Consider the following 27,351-nt stretch of genomic DNA (forward strand, 5'->3'; position numbering starts at 1 on the left):
AAGTTACAAGTGGATTTCACTTACATTAGGACTGGTCCCTCCTTATTGGAGTTTCACTGATAACAGACTCGACCATTACTGACAGCTCTGTTTTGGTTATTTTTAAATACTCCAATGACATTCTCCAGCAGTTTTATTATCTTCAGTTTTATGGTACCATACTATGTTTCTCACACTGTTTAACATTCCCATTTCTATAGTTCAAATACCAGAAAATTAGTCCACTTTCCCTTGTACAGTCAAAAATAGGTTTATTGGAATGTTTTTAGTTATAATCGAAGGCAGAAACATTTAGTTTTTGTTACACCCATAAACATGTGGAAACTACTTACAGAGCAAACATATTATAAAAAGAATGACATCCTTGCAAACACTGGTGAAATGGTTATGGATCTCCTTTAACATAATGAATGATTTGGTTCTTCACATAGGCTTTCGGACCCCGAGCCTGACCCCCATCTTGATGCAATGATGCAAGACCTTATGCCACTAAAATATTAGTATGAAATACTGTCATTCAGTGTTTGACTACATACACAAATAATGAAGTGGCAAGTATCTAGTTTCAAATTAGATCCTTGGAATACAGCAAAATAGTTATCTTTGCTTTATACAATTAGTACATTTTGTTGGAAGGGAAGAAGATAATTGGACATTCTCAATGCTCCAATTTGAAGTGATACTTGCTTCTTAGTTTCTTGAAAAAGAAGTTTTGAAAGTTATATACATAGGTTTCATTTAAATTACACAGCAATCTTTTATTATTATTTTCCCAGATCTTGTTTAATGAGGAGCTCTGTCATCAGATCAAGTATGATATTTCACAACTATAAGAACTGTAAGAGAAAGAAAATAGAAAAAATATATCAAAATTAAAAAAGAATGTCAAAATATATTCATATGCTGTTAGAAGCAATATTCTTTTTTTTGTTTTTTTTGGCAGTACTAGAGATTGAACTCAGGACCTTGTGCTTGTGAGGCAGATGCGGTGCCACTGAGCTAAATCCCTGGCCCAGAAGCAATATTCTTAACTGTAACTGTGTTCACTGTTAGAATGGGGTTATTGCTGGGCATGGTGGTGCATGTCTATAATCCCAGAATTCAGGAGGCTGAGGCAGGAAGACTGCTGTGAGTTTGAGGACAGCCTGGGCTAGTGAGTTCAAGGCCAGCCTAAACTACATAGCTGCACATAGCTTTGTCAAAAGTCCACAAAAAACCCCCCAAAAACAATGAAAGGGGTTATGAAGGCTGAGCTTTTATCTGATAATAGATAATGAATAAGGAAATAGAAAAATATCATAAAACAATGCAAAGGTCTAACACTGGCATCTTGATCAAATAAGTCATGGAATAATGAATGGCACATGGCTGCTAAAATATAAAAATAATGACATGGGAGATATTCACAATGATTAGAAAAGATTATCTTATTTTTTAAAAAAATGTTTATTAATCAATAGGAAAAGACTAGAATAATATCCAATAGTTATAATAACAGCACCTATTTCTGTGTGTTAAGATTACAGTTGAATTTTATTTTCTTCTTTATGCTATTCCACATTTTCCATGTTGTCCACCATACATGGTTGACTCCTGTTATTTGAGATAGTTATGTTCTATAGTTAACCACAAACACTACATGCTGAACCACTGCTCCTAGGGAAAATAAAGGGTTACGTTTTTGTGAGCCTCTGGTTACATTTTCGTCAACTGAGCAACATATAATCTTGTTTTATATGTGTTTTGGTGTAATGTATATCTTATTTAATATGCATTACGGATTCAATAATATTGAACTCAAGGCCAAAAACACTATAATCCATGCCTGAACAAAGTTTACCTAACACATATTTTTTTATTCAGGGACACTATAGCCTTCTCCCATTTGATAATACTTCAGGACTAAGGTTGGGGGCCATTTTAAACCATGCAATCACAACGGACAGCACAAAAATGTAGAAAATGTGGCACTACATAGACTACAAAAAAAACCAAGCCCATATTTTTTTTCAACCCCATACTTTTTCATGTAATTAGACCAGAAACAGGAGAGCAGACTGCATTATTTGAACCTCAGCTGAAAACCTGCTGGCCAGGAGACTGAAAATTCTTGCTGCTCTGAACACGTCTGGAAATGACTAGAAAAGCAACCTGAGTACTGATTTGGGGCTTAAAAATAAGTTTCAGCTAGTAAGCATAAACACAGAGTCTGTATAAACACAGAGTCCACAAATAATGAGACTTGACTGTACTTCTTTGTAACAAAACTTTTTGTTTCAACAGAACAGACTCATGATGTTTTCAAATGATTATTTTGAGACACTTTCCAGATGTTTATAAAATCTCTGTAAACACAGGTAAAGAAGCCTTATGGAAAGGTAGCTATTAACAATGATTTGGCCCTAAAAGAATATTATAGAAAAAGAAGAGGAAAGAATTATACTTTAAAATCAAGGTCAAACTCAAAACAAAACAAAACAAAAACCAAACAGAAAACATCACCTGGAGAATTTAACTGCATTTGTCCTTCCCCCACAGTTATTATTACACAAATTACTATACCTGAAAGTGAGCAGTAAAAAAAAGAATATCTTCCTAAGTGTAATGAAAATCAGATTTGGCCTTGAACAAATCAGCCCTGTATTGGAGGGTGTAGCTGATGTGCAGGAGACAGGTTCCTCTTGAGAGGCTAACAAAAGAAATAGACTTAGTCGCCCCAGAAATGTACATAAGCATATTTATGTAAAATTTCATTTTCAGAGATCCAAAAATTCTAGGTTAAGGCTCCTGACTCAGGTCAGAGGTCATTACTGAATCATGCCATTAGACATACTAGGTCAACTGAAAATAAATCAAAAAGGAATTAAAGTCAACACCAAAACAAAAAATAACCTCCAGAAATAATAATCCAGTAAGTACTTACTTATGATCACTAGCAAGAGGAAAACAGCAACCAAAGCCATGATAGCTTTTATCTACAACAAAGAAAAAGGCATATGAAGGATATTGTTTGACTTGTTAATAAAGCCAGGTCTATTTGCCCTATACTGTTTGCCTCATGTTAACTCATCACTAACAGCAGCACATTCATTGAAAAGTCTGCAATGTGTTTCTCATATGAAGTTTCTGGGTGTTTTGCACCTTTAGTAAGTAGAGGTTCCCCTGAAATTGAGTCTTTGCTTTGCTGGTTTATTGTCCAAGGCTGTACTGCAAAAAGGTAGGATGAGGCCTTTACCGAGCCAAGCCTTTTTGTCTGCTATTCCACATGCCTATTTCTAGGTGAGGCCAGGAAAAGTACAGAATACGAAACTTCACCAATTCTGTTCAAGTGTCAGGGTGTGGCAATTAACAGAGGCAGCCAATCCAAATGGTTTAATACACAGGGGTCTTCCCTTATCTGAGGGTGACAGGTTCCTTGAGAAGGTGTCCTCAGTGGATGCCTGAAGCCCTAGACAATGCCAAATCCTACATATACCGTGTTTTTCCTATGCATGTGTACTGATGATAAAATTTAATTTATAAGTTAGGCACAGTAATAGATTAACAACTATAACAATAAACTGTAATAAAAGGTGAGTGCATTTAGTCTCTCTCTTGAAAAAGTCAAGACAGATATTACTATTTTGGGCCATGGGTGGTCATGGGTGACTGGAACTGTGGAAAGCAAAACTATGGGGGGTGGGCACAGGGGCTGCTGCATGTAGGGCAGCATATTTTAGAGCACGTATTCTCAGAGCACATGAGAATAACTTAGTTTTTCTCTCCCTTTTCTCCATAGTGTTTAAATCTCCATTCTAATGAATACATTTTAGATTCTTCACAAATAACCTAATTTAATAAATACCTTGCCTAAGACTATTCTATGTGTCAGTCTCATAGATAAGATGAGAAACCTTATGATCAATTTCAGTCAGTTGCTGGACATTTTAAGTTCATGTTATCTTCCTGTGTAAAACTGTTACATCAACCACTTAATCCTAAAATGTATAAATTATAAATTTATTTCATTTCTTTAATTAAAATCCATCTTTTCGTAATTTTTGGATAATTGATTAAAAATGGTTCACTCAGAAAAAAAAGGTACCAGTTATAAATAGATGAAACATTCTAATGAGTACCACAAATAGACAGAGGTAGTTAATGAAATATTTCTAAAAATAGAATGACTGGTGACACTTTCGTGGGATTACATTCATGACAGTAAAAGAGTGATCCAGAGAATACATGAAAACTTTGCAATATGGACATCAGCACCTATTAAAATTATTAGGATAACCAAAAAAATGTAGAAAAACTCAAAATGTAGAGAAATAGATATATTTTCAGTAGGAATCTGGGCCCATATTATGCTATAAACTACCTTAATTTATTTTGATTATTCACTTTTTTTTTCTTTTTTTTTTTTTTGGTACCAGGGCTCAAACTTGGGTCCTTGTGCTTGCAAGGTAGGAGGCGTAACCACTGAGCTAAATCCCCAGCCCCAACTACCTTAATTTAATATGAAAACATTTCTTAAAACATCTGGAATTTTATAGTAGTTTTTCCACTCTGCCCAAAACATTCATTAATTTGCCCTTAATTAATATTAAAATTAATAATAATTAATTTGCCCTTAAAACATACATTAATTTCCATTTAAATGGAAATATCTATCAACTTTAAAACATCTCAATGAGTAATTTTCTTCTTTGGGTTTCTTACACCGGGCAGGAAATGTTTATAACCCCAAATGGCAGTGTTTTACTCATGCGTGTGCAAAACACTCTTCTTTCAAATGACTCGGACAAACTTTTTCTTTTCTTTTCTTTTCTTTTTGGTACCGGGGATTGCTTGCGGTGGAACCACTGAGCTAAATCCCCGGCTCTCCGACAAACTTTTTCTACCATTAAACATGAAAAAGCCTCCCAGCCTCCCAGATACATAAGGGGTGTCAGCAATTCTCCTTCCCTAGTCCCTGGAAAAACTTACTCACTTACTTGTTTTTAAAGCCAGGTTTACTGAGATATTCTTTGCATAGAATAAAATTCATCCTTTTAGAGGCACATTTTGATGGGTTTTGACAAACACACACATTTGTTCACCACCATCACAGCCAGATACAGTGGCTATTTCTACCACTGACCCCCAAAGTTCCCCCATGTTCTGCTCTAATCTATTTCCACCCCCAACTCCCCTTTTTAGCCACTGGAGACTCCTGATCTGTGCTCTGTTCTTATATCTTTTCTCATAAAACTCTTCCAAATCACCACTATAAAGTTAACCTAGAAAGTGGGAGCAGCAGATAAACAGCAGCACAGAGAGTGTGGGGTACAGTGAGACAGAAGAGAGACACACACCAGAAAATAAGCAATGGAAAACCCAGCTACTCTCAATGGGCTTTGTTAAGTTACAGAATAATGCTCATTACATGGCTGATGCTGTTAGTGATTACTAAAGGCCATATAGAGACTGTCTGAAAACATAATTCAATTTTTAAACTCTTAAAAGAAAAGCTATTCCTTTGATTTTATTTGGGGGGATACCGGGGATCGAACTCAGGAGCTTATGCTTGTGAAGCAAGTGGTGGAAACACTGAGCGAAATCCCCCACCCTTTCCTTTCATTTGAACCATCATAAATTACAAAACAAAAATCTTTAGATATGATTAAAAAATCTAAGCAAAATGGGTATTCTGACTATCCTTTTGTGGCTCTCTGAATGGGGCATGTGTGTTGATGGGAGAGGAGGTGAGTGGCTTGTGAACTTTTTATTTTTCCATACTTGAGAATAGAAAATTGTGCTAGAAATAAAAAAATTTAAAGAAAACAGAAAATTTATTCTTTACAGACTAAAGAATTTATGATAGAAAATTTAAACTCTAGACAGGGGGAACAATGAACCATGATTCTTTCTTTCCTCAATTCTATTTTTGGCAGTAAGAGCATTTAGCAAGTAGATAAAACTAAGTAAATCCAAAGCAACTCTTGGAAGAAATCCTTAGCATATGGCAAAGTCAGGTTTAGAAAATTATTGCTGAACTTGAAAATGAGAGACTAAAACCAATGAGCTCATGTCTATATTTTTATCAAAGATAAAAGTTTTACCTAGAATCAAGAAAAAAAATTTGTTCACATGACATAAACGTTTCCTGTTTAATGATTAGTAGTCACATTTGATATATGTATAATTTTTTCTTTTTGGAAGTTCTGAGGATTGAACCCAGGGCCTTTGCAATGAGCTACATCCCTAGCCACTTTTTACATTTTATTTTGAGTCAGGGTCTCACTAAGTCTCTAAATTGCCTGAGCTGGGCTCAAACTTACAATCCTCCTGCTTCAGTCTCCCAGAGTGTTGAGATTACAGGTATGTGCCACCATGCCTGGCTAGCTGCACTTTATTTAAGAAGTAAATTCATTTCATAAAATGTTCTGCAGAAATATATTAGTGTCAGGGCTGGGATTTAGCTCAGTGGTTCCGGCGCCTGCCTTGCAAGCTCAAGGTCCCGAGTTCGATCCCTGGTACAAAGAAAGGAAGGAAGGATGGAAGGAAGGAAGGAAAGAAAGAAGGAAGGAAGGAAAGAAGGAAAGAAAGAAATATATTAGTGTGCAGTGATTTATTCTTTTCCTTGTTAACAATTTCTTTTTCTTATTGCTCTATTATAATGAGGGATAATGGGGGTTTTTTCTCCATGATCCCACTTGGTATAAGAGAATCTGACCTATAAAATGCTTTATTTTTCCCTCTCAACATAAAAACATATTTCCTCTAGCTATTTCATCTTAAGAATACATCCAGTGGGCTGGGGATTTAGCTCAGTGGCACTGCACTTGCCTCATAAGTGCAAGGTCCTGAGTTCGATCTCTGATACTGCAAAAAAAAGTCTATAATGAGACAGTATGCTCCAAAAGTGCTAAAATAGATTATAAACATGTACATTTATTATAATAAGTCCAGAGGTAGCTAAGTTATTAATAAAATGTGGGTTACTTTCATAAAGAAATCTATGCAAACATGCTTTTAGGCACTGCTTGATTCCTCTAAGTTACTCCTGCCTCAAAAGTAATTAATTAATTCAACAAATACCCACTGAGTTTTTTTACCATGTTCCAAGTTCAGAAGACATAATAAGTAAGACAGTTATAGTCCCTGGCCTCATGAAACTTATATTCTACAGGCCCAAGTTGAATGCAACTTGAGATGCTAACTGATCTGCCCAATATCTTTTGATATACTTACTTTGCATCCACGCCACCACATTTGCCTTCGAAGGTGTTTGGATCTGTTGCTAAAAGCAGTTGCATTATCCGATAAGCTTTCTATATCACATAGAGGATGGAGAGAAGGATTAAACGACATAACAGGATTCTTTTATCTAGTCATACAAAGACAAGAAAATATTAATTTCTACTTCTGCAAATTTGATCCCTTTTAAGCAAGAACACAACATCCTCCTCCTCCTCCACCCACAAATTCTGCCATTCTACATTGTAAAAAAGAAAAACCAAAACAAAAAGCAAAACACAGCTGCAGGTCAGCTTGCTCAATCTACTTTTACTATAAGATTAAGAGAAGACCTCCCATGGCCTTAATGCTTAAATGAATTCTGGCAAGAAAACAGTCTTAAAAATACAAACACTAAACAGGAAACAGGGAGATAGACCTTTTGCAAATGGGAAGGGGACCAAGAGGTAGAGGAAGAAGAGGGGAAGGGGACCTAAAAAGAATTAAGATGTGTTATGTACATGTACCAACTCCCAATGATGCATGCAATCATTATATACTGTAAACGTGTACCAATAAAAACTTTAAAAAGACAAAAAATACAAACAGTAGGGACTGGGAGTATAGCTCAGCGGAAGAGTACATGTTTTGCATGTGTAAGGCCCTGGGTTCAATCCCCAACACCAGAAAAAACAAACAAACAAACAAACAAACAAACTTGGCATATCTCTAGAAAAAAATTACACTGGAGAAGATTAGATTTTTAGAAACCCCAAACAACTGATTTTTGAAGAAAAATAGTATGAATTTTAAAAGCTTCTAAGTAAGTTTTTTGGTCAAGCAAGTCTGTCAAGAATTAACCAGGTATTCAATCATTCACAAACAATACAAGTGAATAATATGTGGCAGGAAGTTTATGGGCACAAAGACTAATATCCGTGAGTAAAGAAAAGTTACTGAATTACCAGGGAAGGCGTATATCACCAGTCAGCCAGCCACGCATGATTCACACCACATGAGACTGCCTAATCTGTGCCAAGAACTGTCACGGGTAGTGGACTAACATCGGTCACTAAAGAAATGTTACCAAATTACTACAGAATGCATACATTAAAAAGATCAGCTAAGTTTGAAACAAGTTTTGAAAAAAAAAATGGTTAGACCTTTATGCCTTAAGATGGTCAGAAACACAAAGCATATCAATCCAAGAGGGCAAAAGGAAAAAACATCTTCCTAATGAATTAACAATTCTCCATTCTCAACTGAGCAATAAAGAATACATGAATAAGATGATTCAAAGCAAAGGGAGCTAAAATTAAACCATAAAAAGCATAATCTTAAGAATCAAATGCTGGGCCAGGGATTTAGCTCAGTGGTTTCGCCACCTGCTACGCAAGCGCAAGGACCCAAGTTCGATCCCTGGTACCAAAAAAAAAAAAGAATCAAATGCTAATTTCCTAAGCCAAGATTTCTAAACATTAGCTAGAGAACTGGGAGAAGACATAAATTAGAGAACTAGGGGAAGACATAAATTAGCAAAACACAGATTAATATCAAGAAATAGTGAAGTAGCTGTACCTGATTTGTCCTGTAGTTCATCTAGTCTCTCCCCTCTTTCAATTACCTTTGTAATATTTTCTTGCATGACATCAATAACTTCATCCACCTGATTCTGAACACTAGTTTAAAAAAAAGATAAAAATTCTTCTCTTAAAATACTTAGAATTTTTGAAACTTTTATTAGACACGATTGAGAACATCAAATACTCAGAGAATTACAGTTTATTTTTAAACTATAAAATGTAAATAAGGAATGTTCTTCCAGTTGTGGGCTTGAGTGCTCAGGTAATTAAAGACAACATGAGTCAGGTGTGGTAGTGCATGCTTGTAATCCCAGCTACTTGGGAGGCTGAGGTAGGAAGGATTCAAAATTAGAGGCCAGTCTGGGCAATTTAACAAAACTCTATCTCAATGGGGGTGTTGCTCAGTGGTAGAGCACTTGCCTAGCATGTCTGAGGCCCTGGGTTCAATCACCAGTATTACAATAAATAAATACACTATTATATAATTTAACATTTAACTGAGATATAGTTTTAGTCTTCTAATAATGTAACAAATAAGCAATTTAAATGTACTGTCAGAATGCTTAGTAACTGCAGAATTTAGTCAAACAGCTTCAGTCTAAATGTTTCATTTTCTTGTCAACAGGCTGCTGAAGCAGCATGCACAGCCATAACCTACCTATGCTACATATTTCACACACCAGGGCTAACAAAAGTGTTTGCCTGGGTAGGTTAGAGGCTTACGGAAAATATCTACTTTCCAAAATGGAAATGTAAGGCACACCCTCAGAGACACCTATGCTCAATAGATAGAACTCTTCACTGTTCATCAGTTTTTTCCTAACCATGAACAGTTTAAGACAACTGGGATCACTCAGGAATGTTTTGAAGCGCTCACCAGAAAGCAAAAATGAAAAATATTTTGTGATCCTTTAAAATGAAAATATGTTTTCCTCCTTTATATTAGGTGGTAGGGGCCTATTCTGAATCAAAATTCAGATTGTTCAATAAAAACTTAACCAAAGTTAAAAATTAATTAATTGGTCAACTATCTACTGTCATTCACAAGTTATCTCCAGAGATATGCTTAATTATTTTAAGTGTCTAGTGTCTGATGCTATAATCAGAAGAAAAAAAGATTACTTTATGAAATAAGTCATAGCAATGAAAGATTTAAAAGGAGAAATAGAATGAACTCATGGTTCTTCTGGCTCAAAAATATTTAAAGTTCTGTTAGCATCTGAATAAACATTAAATATGCACGTATATTTAAATAAATAAGGATATACAATTGTATTTTCTTTGGGGAAGGAAGTATATCCGTTATCATTAGGGGAACTTAAAATATTCACACATTTCTTCTCTTCTACCTCATATTATCCCCCAAACTAACCCAGAGAGTTAAGGTTCAGGAACAGTCACATGTAATTTTAAAAAAGAGTTCTATTCTTTTCCTATCACTGAGCTATTTCTTCAAAGTTTGTTTTAAAACCAGAACGAGATACATTTAGACATTGGTGGATTCAGAAGTGCCGTCACATTCAAGTAGCAACTGCTATGCATGGTGATAATCACTTCCCTCTGGGGTTCAAGGCATTATGTGTACCCATTGATTATCCACACAGAACCTTCAGGATTAATCACAGCTTCCAGTGTCCTGTGCTTTCCATACATCATTCCACTGAAAAATGTAAGACTGACGCTCTTAGATCATTCTACTGAAAAAAATGTAAGACCAAGCAGGGACATGCAAAATTCTCTTCTGCTCGAACAAATCTTATGAACTTGGGAATCTCTTAAGATATTTTGTTGCATATCCTAATTCTCTAAGCAGAGAGCTAGAAGTGTTTATTCTACATACATAAATATTTATGCAACTAATCAATTTATTCAGCAAATAATTAATGAGTACCTACCATGTACTGTTTTAGGTACTGAGAAAACAAACAACAAAACAAGCAATAATTCCGTATCTTATGGAACTTTTATTCAAATATACAATGAAGGCTTTGCGTTAACTTTAGAGCTTTGAAAGAGCCTGTTTGACCACATTATAGTGTTTTATTTTCAGCATTTAACACCAAGGTAAAGTACTTAAATAAATGCTTATTTTCTGCATCTCCACACTAGAAGTTAAACTCAGTGAATACAGGGACCTTGGCTATTTTGTCCACTTTTATATCCACTGCTTACAATGGTGCTTAAGGCAGAGTAGATATTCAATAAATACTTACTGAATAAGTGAACAAGTTCAGTGTAAATCCTACAAAACAAAACCAGCTACTTAAGAGAGATAAAGCAGTGATTACAGACTCTATTTAACTATACAAATAGAAACAAAACTACTGTTTATCAAAGATGAATCTTGAAATTCCCAGTTACTTTTCATCTTATACAAGTGATGATAATTCATAGCCTAAAGTAAGGCAGTATGGCAGGATAGGAATGGACAAAATGTACTAAAGCCTACACATGATCAAATTATAGTTATTATGGGTATTACTATATCTATACTACACACAGTTTTAAAATAAAACCAAAAAGCTGAAGAAATAGGTATGGTCCCAGAATCTCTGTAAGAAAAAAAGACTCTAAGGACCCAGGCCAATTAATTGGAACAGAACCCATACAATCCTAGATTAATTCTTTCTAGATTATCAGGAACCTACAGGTATTACTGCAACAACAGGCTACACATGTAATAAGTCCCTATTGCTAATGGGAACCCTCCCATATTTTATTTACTAAGTGATCAAGTAATCTTTATTTTCTTTTTCACAAGTTACTATCCATTCGCATTACACTCAATCCAACTACTGTGTAACCTTATTCAATAACAAAAAAACCTCATCATTGTGTTTTTGTATTTCAAGACGTTTCTGTACCCAGAATGTTTGTACAAGAAAATAAAAGATCTTATTTACTTTAATTTGAAGGATTTTTATGAAAGAAGAGATTTTTTTTCCCATGATCTTTCACATTTTCATAGTAGTTACAATCCTCTAATTTCTAGTTGTATTTTACATTGGTCTTATTTCCATTATTACATTGTAAATGCTGTGAAAGCAGACACTGTCCAGTCTATTTTTTTGTTTCCCAGTGAAATATGCCTGATACAAAATAAGTATTCAACAAATATTTTCTAATCTAAATTAGATATTTAATCCATTCAAAACATTTAAGAAGTTATGCTTTCATCAAGGATACCAATATGAAGGCTATGAGCCTGATATTTATAAAGATTACAATCCAGTGGGGAAATGAGCATACTAGCATGTGTCAATTGCTATAATGGGAAGAAGCTCATGGTGCCAGTCATGTAGCCTAGATGACTTCAGCTTGGATCAGAGATGGAATCAAGATTTTGGTGTTGAGTCTTGAGGGGTAAAGAGGGAACTGGGCAGGGTAAAGGAGGTAGTGGATAGTGGGAAAGTTCTAGACCACTGGTGGTTAATCTATGGCATGTATGTTACTGAATTTTTCTTTTAAGACAAAAGATATTAATGTAGATTTGTTTTTTCTAAAGTAAAACCACAGTATTCAGGTTTAACTGTAGTGTTGGCATTCTGTAATAAGTGGGCTTTGAGTTGCAATCTGGGACTTGGTCTCTAAAAGGTTCTCCATCCCTGTTCTAAACTAAGGGATATATATATATGGGGGGGCGGATTTCAAGAACTAAGTGATTAACTGAATGTTGGTAAGGAACTGGGGACAGAAATGGATATAAGACTCAAATTTATGATCTGAGCAGTTGAGTGGTAGCACACAGATAATGACAATTAACTAAAACAGAAAATTAACAACTCAAAGGAAGAGCGAGTTTTGGAAGGAAGAGTAGAAATTTATATAATGGCCTTTGGGTCAGTAGAAGATGATACAGATAGGACATAACTAGGAAAAGGTAAAGACCCACAGAGAGGAATACTCTTATAGTCTGACACCTGTGCTCCTAAACTGTCACCATTCTGGTCATCAACAGGGAAGCTGTATGGTGGAGTACAGAGATCTTGGGTTCTATGTTCAGACAGAACTGGGTCTGCAATCCAGTTTCTCACTTTGTTTGTGGTTATGGAAGTCATTTGTATTTTCTCAGCTTTAAAACACAAATGATAATCTCTGTTTCACTTGTGAGAATTAAATATGATCATGTTTTTCAAACATTTAGTACAACATCTAATGCTTTCCACACACTTGATAAATGTCAGTGCTCTTTAAAAAAAAAGAGCTTCATGTTCTGCAGCATACACATACTCATCACCCCCTGCCCTTTTTTTGGTACTGGGGATGAAACTCAGAACCTTTTGCTTGTGAGGCAGGAGGCAGAACCACTGAGCTAAATCCCTGGCCCACTCATACCTTATTTTATAAAGAAAATATTTATTTTCATAGTTAACATCTCCATCTTGTGGCCTTTTAAGGGACTGTTGACAAAAGACTTTTTATAGTTATATTATATTTTTGCAACTCATACATATTGCTGTTATACCATGGAACATTCTCTAGGGGTTTATAAAAGTGAAGCTGATTTGACCAAAGCTATACTTAGGAGATTTCCTACCTGTGACCGAATATCTACAGTTCATAAGAGTGAGATTTAAAGTACTATTATTTAATTTAAAAACAAAGAAATATTCCAAAGAGAATTATAATTTTTTTTTTTCTTTTTCCCGGTACTGGGGAATGAACTCAAGACCTTGCACTTGCAAGGCAGGTGTAGTACCACTGAGCTAAATCTCCGGCCCGAGAATTATAAATTCTATATGGGCATATGAATGTTTAAAATCATTCCCCAAAATATTCCCGCAAAAGCGATGATGGGTATTTTTGTGATATTAATCTGTCATCAACATTAATAGTGTTTAAATTCAAGTAAAGGAATGTTGTTGATCTATATATAGTTAAATACACTGTATTGAAATGTTACAAATTAAGTGATGGTAACGTATCTTATGACATTGACCAATGTGGGTTTCTGATTAATGACGAGCTTTCCTTGGGCAAGTGGTGTGGCACGCTATCCTCTGTCATCTTGGGCACACTGATGAGTCGTGTCCTGGTTAGAATGGCATTCATGAGGTTGAACCATCAAGGTTTAATCTGTGCATTTGATCACTAAGGTTTTTTTTTCGGTACTGGGGATCGAACTCAGGACCTTGTGCTTGTGAGGCAGGCATGGCGCCACTAAGCTAAATCCCTGGCCCCTGATCACTAATTTCCAACTAAATCTGGCCAGCTCTCAGCTCTAGAGTTAAGAACCATTATATTTATTCAATAATTATTTGTTTAAGTTCTGTAATTACCAAAGTTATTGTGGAAGTTTACATATCTGTATGTGTTGTGATACATAGACACATACTCTGTAATGACTACTTAGTCCAACTGGCAATGGTTTTAGGGTTCAGCTAGAAAAATCATACTCGAAAGACCTAATAGGTCATACTCAACAACAGGCTCACTCTGCAGAAGGGTATCAGACAGGAAACAAAGCATACTGGCAGGCCAAAAACCAGATGTGTCATCAGTGGATTCCCCCTCTTCAGTGACAGCCTGGGCATAAGAGAATAAGACCATGTAGGTGGATACAGAAGCCAGTGGCTCAGTGTAGGGCAACGGCTCAGCTATTACACATTAGCGCCCTTGCAGACATCCACATATGTCATGTATCTTGTGAATGCTCTAGAACGCTGATAAAGAGTGGGCCTGTTGAGGCCACCTCCTACTGACTACCATGTCAACCTAGGAAACTATCACAAGACTGTTTATCACCTCTCAGGTACTGATAAGGTATGAACTTCCCATAGGCTATTTCCGCAGATTGTGAAAATCACTTAACTACAGTCTAGAAATAGCTCCTTTACCATAGGGCATCCTACAACTGGTCCTGTAGCCACTGGTCTCTTCTGTTTTGGAATCATCATTCTTGGTGCATGGGACAACGGACCCTGGGAGCTGGCACTTTTGGCTACCCTTTTACTATATAAGTAATAAACTATGTGACTCTAAAAGCAGATTGTATCTTTATTGGTGACATCAAAGACTTAAAGCAGTGGACATTCTGTCCATAATCACCTGAACGTAGTCATAAGCCTCAAGTGAGACTGTACACTTTGAGACATCTTGATTGCAGGCTTGTTGAACCCTAAGTAGAGGGCTCACATAAGCAGTGCTTGAACTTCTGACCCATGGAAACTGAGATGATAAATGTGCAGTGCTTTTAGATGTCAAGTTTATAACTTGTCATACAGCAACAGAAATAGTAGCGCCTAGAATAGTATTCTCGTCAATTTGTTGGTACAGGTTAAGCATTCCTAATCTGGAAATCTGAAATGCTTCAAAATCTGAAACTTTCTGAGCGCTGACATAGCACCACAAGTGGAAAATTCCACACCTGACCTCCTATGACAGGATGTGGTTAAAATGTAGTTACACTAAAAATACTGTATAACATTACCTCAGGATATGTATATGAGAAGCATACATTAATTTCATGTTTAGATTTGGGTCCTCTCCCTGAGATTTCTCACTATGTAAATATTCCAAAATCCAAAAGAACCTAACATCCAAAACACTTCTGACCCCATACATTTCAGATAAGGAATATTCAACTTGCACCCTACTTCCCTATCTTGAAATCCTTTAGGTTAGGGTTAGGGTAAAATGGATACATTTCTTCACACCAACATTACCTCATTAAAACGAAAGCTGAAAGATCTGAGGAATAATTAAGGACTCTATACAGCACCTTCCATCTATACCAAGGATTAGGGCAGTGACTGCAATCTTTCCTTAGATCCTGAGTCTGAGTCATTTAGTTTATCTTCCATAGTCTGTCATACTTTATAGGCTGGTCAGTTTTAGGGCCTTCCCTCAGATGATTCACTGTTCTGTCCATTCCTTCTCTCTTCCTGTCAGGACCCATACTTTTTCAACATTAGACACATTCACTATAGCATATTCATTTATCATCAAGTAATACATACAACAAAAGATTTAAACTGAAATTCAATTGGTCATAAAACTAAGATCATCAACATATGGGTTAGGAAGCTGGGCTTGGTGATGCACACCTGTAATCCCCAGCACTCAGGAGCCTGAGGCAGGAGGATCACTGCAAGTCTGAGACCAGCCTGGGCTACATAGTGAGTTCAGGGCCAGCCTGACTACAAAGGGAGACCCTGCCTCAACCCTCCCCCAAAAAAGGATTAGGCTAAAAGATAAGGAAGTAGATAAAAGATGCTATAAACAAATAAATGTATTCTATTTTATGATTCTGAAAATGAGAATCAAGCTATAGATTAGAAACCAAAACATATCTTCAGGTTATGCTAAATAAATGGATTTGAAATAAAGTAATCAAGAAAAACAAACAGCCCTGCATTTCCTGAGCTATAAAATTTAGCTTTATGAAAGTAAAAATAATTAGGCTTTTATAACTCAAAAGTTATATTTAGTTTATATTAGGAGTTAGCAATCTTTTCTGCAAAGGACCAGACAGCAGCTATTTCAGACGTTGTGCCCTAAGAGCTCTGTCACAACTCTGTCACAACTACTTAACTATGCCATCGTTCCTCAAAAGCTGCTCCAGAGAATATGACAACAAGTGGGTATGGCTATTCTCCAGTACAACCATTTAAAAACAGATCGCCAGATTTGGGTCACAGGCTGCAGTTTCCCAAGCTTTGGTTCACATAGAAACAAGACAATCATTTAAGCAGACAAATGTCTCAGGAACTTACTGCTTAATTTTATCATTTCTAGGTCCAAATCTTGGTCCAGATGGTCCCCTTCTGAAAATAAAATGTCCATTTTATATTAGTAATGATAGCATCAGACAAAAACAAACACCACACAGCCATATACACAATCAACCTGAATTCTAAACATTAGGCAGGCATTTACCGTAAGGAGCACATGTCACTGGTTCTGGTGGAAATGAGTGACATATGACACAGTATCATGTCTTTCCTTCACTGGCACTTACTGTAAGCCACAAGTAACCTAAGTTTTCTGAATGTTAAAACTTTCTGAGTTTCTGAGTTTCCTTAGTCATTTAATATTTTTTTCTAATCATTAAACCCTGAAATACCAAACAAAACTACTGATAAATATGAATATTTTTATGATCAATTCTAGAACTAAAAGTGCAATTCTTCTTGAATTTAGGTTATGATGAAATGCTGACTGAGAGGTGGACAGAGAAAAAAATTATTAAAAGGCTAAAAATTTGTAAGTATGTTTTTGATTACTTATCATAAACCTATAAGCATAGCAAGGGGGACATGCACGAGTTTAAGAAAATATTAACATTTCTAAAATTATTATTTATTATAGTCAACTGTATATCCCCTTAATATACTTCAACATTGTCAAAATGGAAACTTGGATATTTTAAGTAATTATCCTCTTTCTGAAGACAGAAAACAAGGCATGAACTACAAAATTCAAGAGAAACTAGATTCTTGAGTTTCTATGGCGATTTCTAAAGGAGATTAAAAAAACAGTTATTGGTAAGAAGAAAACATTTTTGGAGAATAAAATCAAACTGCTTATTACAATGTACTTAACATACTTTATAAATATGAAAATGTCATCTTGCTTTAACTTCTGCTTTTTCCTTAAAGTCTTTATAGCTTCATCTAAGCCTAGGAATACTGGACGAGTATTCCACTCCACAATGATAGGTTAAACACTGACTTCATAGACAGAACTAATATTCTGAGCCAGAGGAACTACAAATGGGTAAAATGAAAAACATTAAAAACCAGTTATTAAGTGAGGAAACTACAAAGTGGTACAGATATCTGAAAATTATTAGGTTTAAATTATTCTCATGGTAGCTTTTTTTTTTAAGGAGCTACATTTGTTTCATCTATTAAGTAACACAAGACTTTAAAGTAGTTACAAGAAAAAAGTTGGTTTTCTGAAAGTTAAAAATCAAAGAACTTCAATCCAGACTGTTCAGGGGAAAAAAAGAGACACAAATTATATCTAGGAACAAGGTGGGGATGCTACTCTAGAAATGTACCATGGTGCTGTAAGATTTACGAAGGGAAGCCAGGTGAAGGTAAACGGCAACTCTCTCTACTATCTGTGTAACTCTTCCATAAGTCTATAATTATTTTAAAATCAAAAGTAAAAACTCCCACAAAGAAAATTCTAGGACTAGATGGTTTCAGTAAGTAACCAAACATTTAATGAAGAAACAGTATCAATTCTATGCAGACTCTTCTGGAAACCTGAAGACAGAACAAGTCATTATATCAAGCCAACAGTAATCTATGAAAACCAAAGACACAGCAAGAAAAGACAGTAACTATCAACCAACTAATCCTGCTCATGAACACAGATGCAAAAGTTCTTCATAAAATTTTAACAGATTGATTCCAACAATGGTTTAAAAGGTTAATACATGAGGACCAAGCAGAGTTAATCCCAGGAATGCAAAACTGGTTTAAAATTTCAGAATCAGTCAAAAGAATTCATGACATTATGAAAAAAAAAGCTAAGCCATGTGATCATATCAACAGATGTAGATGAAATTCTGACAAAATTCAACATCAATTAATGATAAAACTCTTAACAAGGTAGGGCTAGAAGAGGACTTCCTCAATCTAATAAAAGGCATCTAACCACCGTGTGGCACCACCCCCAGCCCCTGCAGTAAGAGCAAACTTTGTGGTGAAAGAAGGAATGCTTTACCCTACAGGAGATCAAACACAAAACACGGACATTCTTGCTCACCATTTCTATTCAGAACTGTTCCAAACCTTCTAGCCAGAGCAAAAAGGTAAGATAAATAAAAGGCATACATATAAATAAGAAGTAAAAGTGTCTTTTATTTGCAGACAACATAATTGTGTATGTAAAAAATCCAATGGGATTTATAAAAATACTACTAAAATTAATAAGTGCACTTAGCAAAGCTGTAAGATACAAGCAATGAATAATAAGAAATAAAGTTTTTAAATGTCATAGCATTAGAAAGTATGAGATACTTAGGATAAATTTGGTTAAAAAAGTATACAAGATCTGGACATTAAAAACTACAAGATATTGCTAAGAGAAATTAAGGGCTGTAATAAATACAGATATGATTTTCATGCATTAGAGAAGCCAAAATTATTAAGATATTAATTCTCCACAAATTGGTCTATAGATTTAATGCAACCTCAACCAAAATCCCAGCAGGATTTTTTTGTAGAAAACAGACAAGATGATACTAAAATTTGTATTAAAATTCTTACAACCCCTAATAAGCCAAAAGAACCTTGAAATATAAACTTAAATATAAACTATAATATAAACTTATAAAGGACATATAGTACTCTACCTCGCAAATTATTGAAGACATAATAGTCAAATTGTGTTACTGATTTATCAATATATAGGTCAGCGTAAATGAGCAAAGTCTAGAAATAGAGCCACACATATGGTCAATTAATTTTTGTTGTGGTAAACATAAAACAAAATTAGCTATTTTAATCATTTAGGTATAAAGTTCTATGGCATTAAGCACATCCACATGGTCTGCAACCATCACCAGCATCCATCTCTAGAAAATTTTCATCTTTTCAAATTAATTAAACATCAAACTCTCCACTCTACCTTTCTCAAAGCCTTGGCAACCACCATTCTACTTTGTGTTTCTATGAATCTGGCTACTTCAGTACCTCTCCTAAGTGTAATCATGTAATACTTTTCCCTTTGTGACTGACTTCTATCACTCAACCTAATGTCTTCAGAGTTCATTCATATTGTTGTATTTATTAGAATGTGTTTCTTTTTAAAAGCTGAACAATATCCCTTTTATGTACACTCCACATTGATGGACATGGGTTGTTTTACCTTTTGAATACTGTGAATACTGCTACTGAATGTCAAGTGGTTTTTAAAAATTTTATTAACTTTATTTGGTTTGTCTCCTTTTCAATACACAGAACACAGTGTGGAAGGTGTATTTTAAACACTGTGCCAATTTGGTTGTTAGGCCCTTTGGAAGACATGACATTACTTTGGAGTGAACCACTGTTGGCCAGAAAGAGTAATTCGCTCAACAGGGTATCAAACTCAAATTCAGGTCATCACTTATTTACCCAAGCCATCTGGCCTTTCTCTCAATGCTGATTTCCTTTTTGATAGGTGGATACTGCCCTACTCTAGGGCTTCTTCTCACTGTACATGGCAATGTAGGCAATTAGCTTTTGAATTTTATGGAAATCTTGTCACCTGTAAAACATTATCTCCCATATCATCTTGACATTCCTGTCAAAAATGATAGCATTTATACATTCTTTTAAGATCATGATATGCAGTATATTTACCACTCATTCTTTAATAAGTTTTATTATGAAAAATTATTTTTTCATAGAATGGCTTTTATATTTTATTAATATCTACTTGCATTACATTAAAATAAAAAAATTAGTGATCAAGCTGTGATATGTATATCAATTCCCTCAAATAAATGTGGTAATTATGCATCGAAAGATATATTAATAAAGAATAAATGAATTCTATGGAAAAAAGTGACAGTATTTTCTGTATTGGACTTTTCTGTTCTATAAGCTTTTATCATGCATTGCTTTGTGGGTTATAAAATATATTTTTATAAAATATTTTCATTTCTGGCACCTGCCTCACAAGCGCAAGGTCCCGATTTCAATCCCTGCTACCAAAAAAAAAATTTTCATTTAAGAAAAAAATCCAAGGCTAGGGATTTAGCTCAGTGGTTTGGGTGCCTGCCTCACAAGTGCAAGGTCCTGAGTTCGACCCCCGGTACCAAAAAAAAAAAAGAAAAAAAGAAAAAAATCCACCCTCTAATAAAATATAGTTGAATAAAGTAAGATATACATGTTTCCTTAGGGATATCCCTCTTTATTAACCCCAGAGAAAACTATAGCAACATCATTGTATTTCCTGATGTTACAGATACAAATCCAGACCTGTGGATGGGCACTTTCTAAATGTAACTGTCAACATGGTCAGGTCACTAAATTTTTGGCAAGATATCAAAGTAATTCGATGGGGTAAAGGATAATCTTTTCATCAAATGATTACGGAACAAGCAGAAGGCCATAAAAGTTCTTCATCCTTATCTCAGCCATGTATAACAATTAACTTAAGATGAGTTACAGGCCTAAATTTGAAAGCCAAAACTTTAAAACTCCTAGAAAACAAACAGGTGAAAACCTTAGTGACAATGGGTTTGGAAAACATTGCTTCAATATGGAATTAAAAAGTTTACCCAGGTCGCGCGGAAGTCGCCGAATCAGCCCGCTGCAGACAGGCAGGTCTGTGCACGCCCTACCGAGGTCCTGAGTCCCACAGAACACGCCCAATCACCCTGCTGCAGACAGGCAGGTCTGCCCACGCCCTGCCGAGGTCCCCACTTGCTGCGAATACACCGAATCAGCCCGCTGCAGACAGGCAGGTCTGTGCATGCCCTACCGAGGTCCTGAGTCTCGCGAACACGCCGAATCACCCCGCTACAGACAGGCAGCCACCTGGTTCCACACTACAAAGACGCAGAGGTCACCAGACCACCAGACCAAGGTACTGAGTCCCACTGCTCCCGGCACAGAGGTAGGGGCTTCTGAGCCGCCGTCCCACTGCTTCTGGTCCAGAGGAAGGGGCTTCCTGGTCACCATCCCTACCGCTGCTCCCAGCCCCTGTCCCACCTCTCCCAGCTCAGAGGAGGTAATCCGTGCAGGTGCTAACAGCCCCCCGACCCAGTCGAAATGAGAAAACATGTAAATAAGTCTCAAAAGCAGACTTCCAGATCACCTACAGCAACCCCAAAGGGAAATGAGATGGAACACTCTGATACTCAACCACCTGGACCCACTGAACTGGCAACAAAAGGAGATGTGGAAAAAATGAAATCAGAAATAATTTCTCAGATAACAGGAGAAATTGTGCCCCTAGTGCAAGACATGATTAATAAATCTAGAGAGGTGCTCAGGAACATGATGGAATCCCAACATAAGAAACAAATAGAATCCATAAAACAGATGCAAATAGATTTCCAGGACATGAAAAACTCCATTGAAAGTCTACACAGCAGAATGAGCCAATGTGAGGACAGAATTTCAGATATAGAAGATAAGATTGCAATTAGTGACCAGGAAAAGAAAACTTGCTTCAAAATTATAAGGGAACATGAGAAATCAATCCAGCAGCTGCTAGATGATGCAAAGAAGAATAACATAAGACTGATTGGGCTCAATGAAGAAACAAGAGAGAGTGCGGATGCCATAAAAAAATCTCTTCACAGAAATAATGGCAGAAAACTTCCCAAGCAGGGGAAAACAGCTTGACATACAGATAAGTGAGGCATATAGGACTCCAAATAGCCTTGATCAAAAAAAATCTACACATAGGCATATAATTGTTAAGATTCCAGAAACTCAACAGAAGAACAAAGTTCTCCAAGCAGTCAGAGAAAAGAAACAAATCACATACAAAGGAAAGCCCATCAGAATCACAGCAGACTTCTCAACACAAACCATCAAGGCAAGAAGAGCTTGGACTGACATATTCCAAGCCCTAAAAGAAAACAGCCTCCAACCCAGATTGATGTACCCTGCAAAACTATCTTTCAAAATGGATGGAGAAATAAGATACTTTCATGACCAAGAGCACCTCAGGAACTTCATGAACACCAAATCAACACTCCAAAGAATTTTACACAATATCCTAGGAACAGACATTAAGGATCACAACCCCAGGAAGCAAAGCAGAATGAACCCATCTGGCATGACAAGAAATTAAATGAAAAGGGGAAGAACCCAACAAACAGAAAAAGTCATGGCAATGACAAGTCAGCACGTTTCAGTTATAACCATCAATGTTAATGGTCTCAATTCACCAATCAAAAGAAAGAGACTGGCAGAATGGATCAAGAAGCAAAATCCAACAATATGCTGCATACAAGAAACACACTTAATTCAAAAGGAAACTCATAGACTGAAAGTTAAAGGGTGGAAAACAATACTCCATGCAACAGGAACCAGAAAAAAAGCAGGAGTAGCTATCCTCTTTGCAGATCAAGTAGATTTCAAACCAACACTAATTAAGAGAGACGAAGAAGGACACTACATCCTTGTAAAGGGAAGAATCCAAGAGGAAGAGATGACAATCATAAATATCTATGCACCAAACACTAGTGCACCCAACTATATAAAACAAATACTAACGGACATGAAAAGTCATATATGCACTAATACAATTGTAGTGGGGGACCTCAACACCCCACTGTCACAAAAGTTTACCCATCTTTTTTTGGGTATAGGGATCAAACTCAGGACCTTGCGCTTGTGAGGCAGGCAGCATCACCATTGAGCTAAATCCCTGGTCCTAATTTACCCATCTTTAAGGCAGAGAAGTACTCTACACTATATAAGTATCACATTTTCTTTATCCATTCCTCTGTTATGGGGCATATAGGCCATTTCCAACATTTAGCTATAATAATATGTGCTGCTATAAACGTAAGTATTCACGTACCAGTGTAAGATGATGACTTTAACCCTTTTGGGAAAATACCTAGAAGGGGAATAGCTGGGTCAAATGGAGTTTCTATTTTTAGTTTTTTGAAGACTCTCCATATTGATTTCCATAGTGGTTGTACTAGTTTACGTTATCACCAACAATGCAGAAGGTCTCCTTTTTCCCTGAAGCCTTGCCAGGGTTTGTCATTACTTGATTTCTTTCTCTTTTTTTTTGGTACCAGGAATCAAACTCCGGTCCTTGCATTTGCCAGGCTGGTGGTGGAACCACTGAGCTAAATCCCCAGCCCATTTGATTTCTTATGACAGCCATTCTTTCTTTTTTTTTTTTTTTTTTTTTTTGGTACCAGGGATCGAACATGGGACCTTGTGGTTTCAAGGCAAGCGATGGAACCACTGAGCTAAATCTCTGGCCCGAGCCATTCTTTCTTGAGTAGGATGGAATCTGTGTTGTGTTAGTTTGCATTTCTCCAATGGCCAGTGAGTGATGTTGGACATTTTTTAATGTATTTATTGGCCATTCATACTGAGACGTGTCTATTCATTTTGGGTGCACAATTTTTGATTGGGTCTTTTATTTTTGCAGGGTCTAATTTCTTTGAGTTCTTAGGATATTCTACATGTTAGTTCTCTGACTGAGGAATAGCTGGCAAAGTTTTTTTTCCCATTCAGCAGGTTGTCTCTTCACTTTGTTGGTTGTTTCCTTTACAGTGCAGAAGCTTTTGTTGATTCTTGCTACTATTCCTTGTGCCACTGGGATTCTGCTCAAAAAGGTCCTTGCCTATGCCTATGTTTTCAAGAGTTTTACCTACTTTATCTTCCAGTAGATGAAGTGTTTCTGTTTTAACATTTAGATCTCTGATCCATTTTTAGTTTAACATATGGTGAGATAAAACCATAATATTAAGTGAACACAATCAGACACACAAGCTTAAATATCAGTTTCTCTTGTGTGAGAAACCCAAAATGGGAAGTAGGAAGATCTTTTTCAAATGGGAAGAGGAATAAGAGGTAGAGGGAAGGCGGGGGCAAAGGGGATGGCAAAAAAAGAAAGAAAGAAAGGAAAGGAAAAAAAAGGAAACAGAGCTTTTGCAAATGGGAAGGGGACCAAGAATTGGAAGGGGTGGTGGTGCTATCCATACACAAACTCCTAACAACAAATGTAATCATTATGTACTGTGAACATGTGCTAATACAAAATTTATAAAAATTGTATACATTGATTTAATCAAAATCAAAGCTTTAAACTTCAAATGATATACTTATAAACTGAATAAGTAGAGTTACAAATGTGGAATGAATATTTGCAAGCTGACAAAGCGCTTATACCTTGAATACATAAAAAAAAACTCCTAAAGCTTAATAAGAAGACAAATTTAAAAAGAGGCAAGAGCTAGAGGTGTAGCTCAGTGGTAGAGCACTTGCCTAGCACGTTCAAGGCCCTGAGTTCAATCCCCAGCACGGAAAAGACAAAACAAAATGAAACAGAGAAAGCAAAAGATTTGAACAGATACCTTGCCAAAGAAGGTATGAGGATAGAAAATAAGTACACTAAAAGATGATCAACATCATTTCTCATTAGGGACATGCAAATTAATATCACAATGAGATACCACTCCCTACCCCCTAGAATGGCTAAAATGAAAAAAGACTGACCACATGTAGTGTTGGTAAGAATGTGGAGCAACTAAAACTTTCAAACAATACTGATGAGAATGTACAATGATACTACTACTTTGGAAAGCAGTTGCACACTAGCCATTTCACTTTGTGACAGTTAAACTGGACTGTCAATTTGATTGGCTTAAATTTGCCCATGGGATTAGTAAACCAAACTTCTGGGTGGGTCCCGGAGGCATGACCTTCTTATCTGGTCCTTGGCCCCTTCCTCTCAGGTACCGTTCCTCCTGCTCTGCTTTCTGGCTGCTATGAACGAAGCAGCATTGCCCCACCCTACTGCCATGCTATTTCTGCAAGCTAATCATGGAGGGAACCCTGAGCCAATGAAACGTCTCCTCACTTAAATTGTGTACGTCAGGTATTTGGTCCCAGGGACAAGAAACTGATTAATATACACTTGTAGGATCTACCTGGAGAAATTTACCCAGAGAAATAAAAGCGTATGTCCACACAAAAGCCTGTATGCCAGTGATGGTGAACCTTTTAGAGACAAATGCCCAAACTGCAATCCAAAACTCATTTACTGCAAAATGCCAACACTGCAATTAAACCTGAATACTGAGGTTTTAGTTTAGAAAAAGCAACTCGTACATTAACATCTTTTGTATTAAAAGAAAAACAACCTGTATGCCATAAGTCTGCCACCACTGCTATATGCAAACATTTATTGAAGCTTTATTTGTACTAGCCCAAAACTAGAAACAACCCAAATATCCACACACTAGTGAATAGATATACATTGTAGTATATTCACATGGAGGAATACTACTCAGGAAACAACACTACTGATACATGATTAAACTTCTAAATAATGAGGCTCAGCAAATGATGCCAGTAAAAAATGGAGAGGGGCAGCTGTGTGATTTCACTATAAAAATTCTAGAAAATACAAATTATGACTGAAAACAGATCAATGGTTTCTCTGACTGGGAGAGCAACAGGTCACCATGATGACTATGTTATGATTTTATTTTTAAGATTATTTCATAGGCTTATAGTACATATGTTAAAACTCATCGTACACTTTAAGTATACAGTGGTACCTCAGTTCATGAACTCAATTCTTTCCATGATTCTGGTTGCAAACTGAACTGGATGAGAACTGAATCGAATTTCCTCATAAGGTCAATATCGAACCTAATCACTGAATTTGGTTTGGTTCTCATTCAACTCAGTTTGCAACCAGAATCATGGAAAGAATCAAGTTTGCAAACCAAGGCATCTCATATGTTGAGTATTCCCTGATAAAGCTATGAAAAAGAAAAAAACTTACAGAAAAAAGTCCTCTTCTTCATCTGAATCATCTTCCAAAAGATTTCTCTGTCAAACAACAATAAAAAAACAATTTTGAGTTTTAGATGCAGAAGTCTTTAAAAAAGTCAAAGAGGATTTTGAAACAAGTTTTCTGTACTAGTAAAATTTCTTAACTGCAAGCTTCCAGGCAGAGAGAATAATTACATACACTTCATTGGAAACTAAAAGGTGTGAAACAAATTTGCCTACCTTCCAAATGAATGCTTACAATTCCAGAATTCTATAGCTGACACTGCAGGAAAGACCAACTCCCTTCTTCCTATCTTCCAGTCTCTCTCTTTACTAGCAGGATTTACTAGGGATCCAGGTGGCAAAGAAAAACCATAGCTTTTGGAGCTCAAACTAAGCAGAACAGAGAGGTAAACTTTGGAGCTTAATAACTAACATAATTCACCTACTCAGTCTATAAACAGCCCTCTACACAAATTTGAAAAACAACTTTATATTCTTACCTTATAAAATAGAACAATCTTCCTTAAAATGAAGCTGGCCTTATCATGTTGCCAAGAGGAGAAGACAAGAATTCCCAAAGCAGACTAAAGAAGAGCAAATCCAGACCTTTTTATTTTTAAAAATTTATTTATTTATTTATTTATTTTAGTACTGGGGATCGAAGACCTTTTTAGACATATAAGAACTTAAACAGTTTTCACTTGTTGTAGACAGAATAATGGCTGTCCATGTCCTAATCACCAAAACCTGTGAGTGGGTTAACTTGCATGTTTGTAAGGGAAGTCCATTGTGGATTATTCATGTAGGCTCAAGCTAACAAGAGGGGAAAGTAGGGAAACATGGAGGGGAAGGGGTAGGGAGTGGAAAGAGGAAGAGCAGGAGACAGACAGAGGAAGGGCATGAGCCAAAAAAGGCAGGCAGCCTTCAGAAGCTTGGAAAGGCAAGAAAGCAATTTTTCTCATAGTGCTTCTAGAAGGAAAATAGTCCTTCTGGCACCTTGTTTTTAGCCCCATAAGTCCCATTCTGGACTTCTGATCACCAGAAGTACAAGATAACAACTCCCTGGTGTTTTAAGTTTGTAATAATTTTTTTTTGTCAATATTCATGTTAGAGGCTACATAAACCAAGGTTCCTTT

At 36.2% G+C, this 27,351-nt stretch overlaps 1 protein-coding gene across 4 annotated transcripts in view; it reads right to left on the bottom strand.

The window, feature by feature from the left end:
* Window positions 1-225: 225 nt before the first annotated feature.
* The window catches only part of Vamp4 (vesicle associated membrane protein 4), a 47,132-nt gene continuing 20,006 nt past the window's right edge, over window positions 226-27,351 (bottom strand). For 3 of the 4 annotated variants that reach the window (XM_087194123.1, XM_087194122.1, XM_004853438.3), the window contains exons 3-8: window positions 26,223-26,269; window positions 16,499-16,549; window positions 8,779-8,879; window positions 7,216-7,295; window positions 2,924-2,975; window positions 226-836 (exon numbers count right to left, since the gene is read on the bottom strand). In XM_087194123.1, the coding sequence (XP_087050249.1) occupies window positions 808-836; window positions 2,924-2,975; window positions 7,216-7,295; window positions 8,779-8,879; window positions 16,499-16,549; window positions 26,223-26,269 (360 nt within the window). In that variant the 3' untranslated portion in view covers window positions 226-807. The remainder of the gene's footprint in view (window positions 837-2,923; window positions 2,976-7,215; window positions 7,296-8,778; window positions 8,880-16,498; window positions 16,550-26,222; window positions 26,270-27,351) is intronic. The other variant, XM_087194124.1, reaches the window with a different exon arrangement.

The sequence above is a fragment of the Heterocephalus glaber genome, unplaced genomic scaffold, assembly GCF_053883595.1.
Source record: "Heterocephalus glaber isolate CG9 unplaced genomic scaffold, H.glaber_assembly_v1.0 deba00001600, whole genome shotgun sequence".
Taxonomy (NCBI): domain Eukaryota; kingdom Metazoa; phylum Chordata; class Mammalia; order Rodentia; family Bathyergidae; genus Heterocephalus; species Heterocephalus glaber.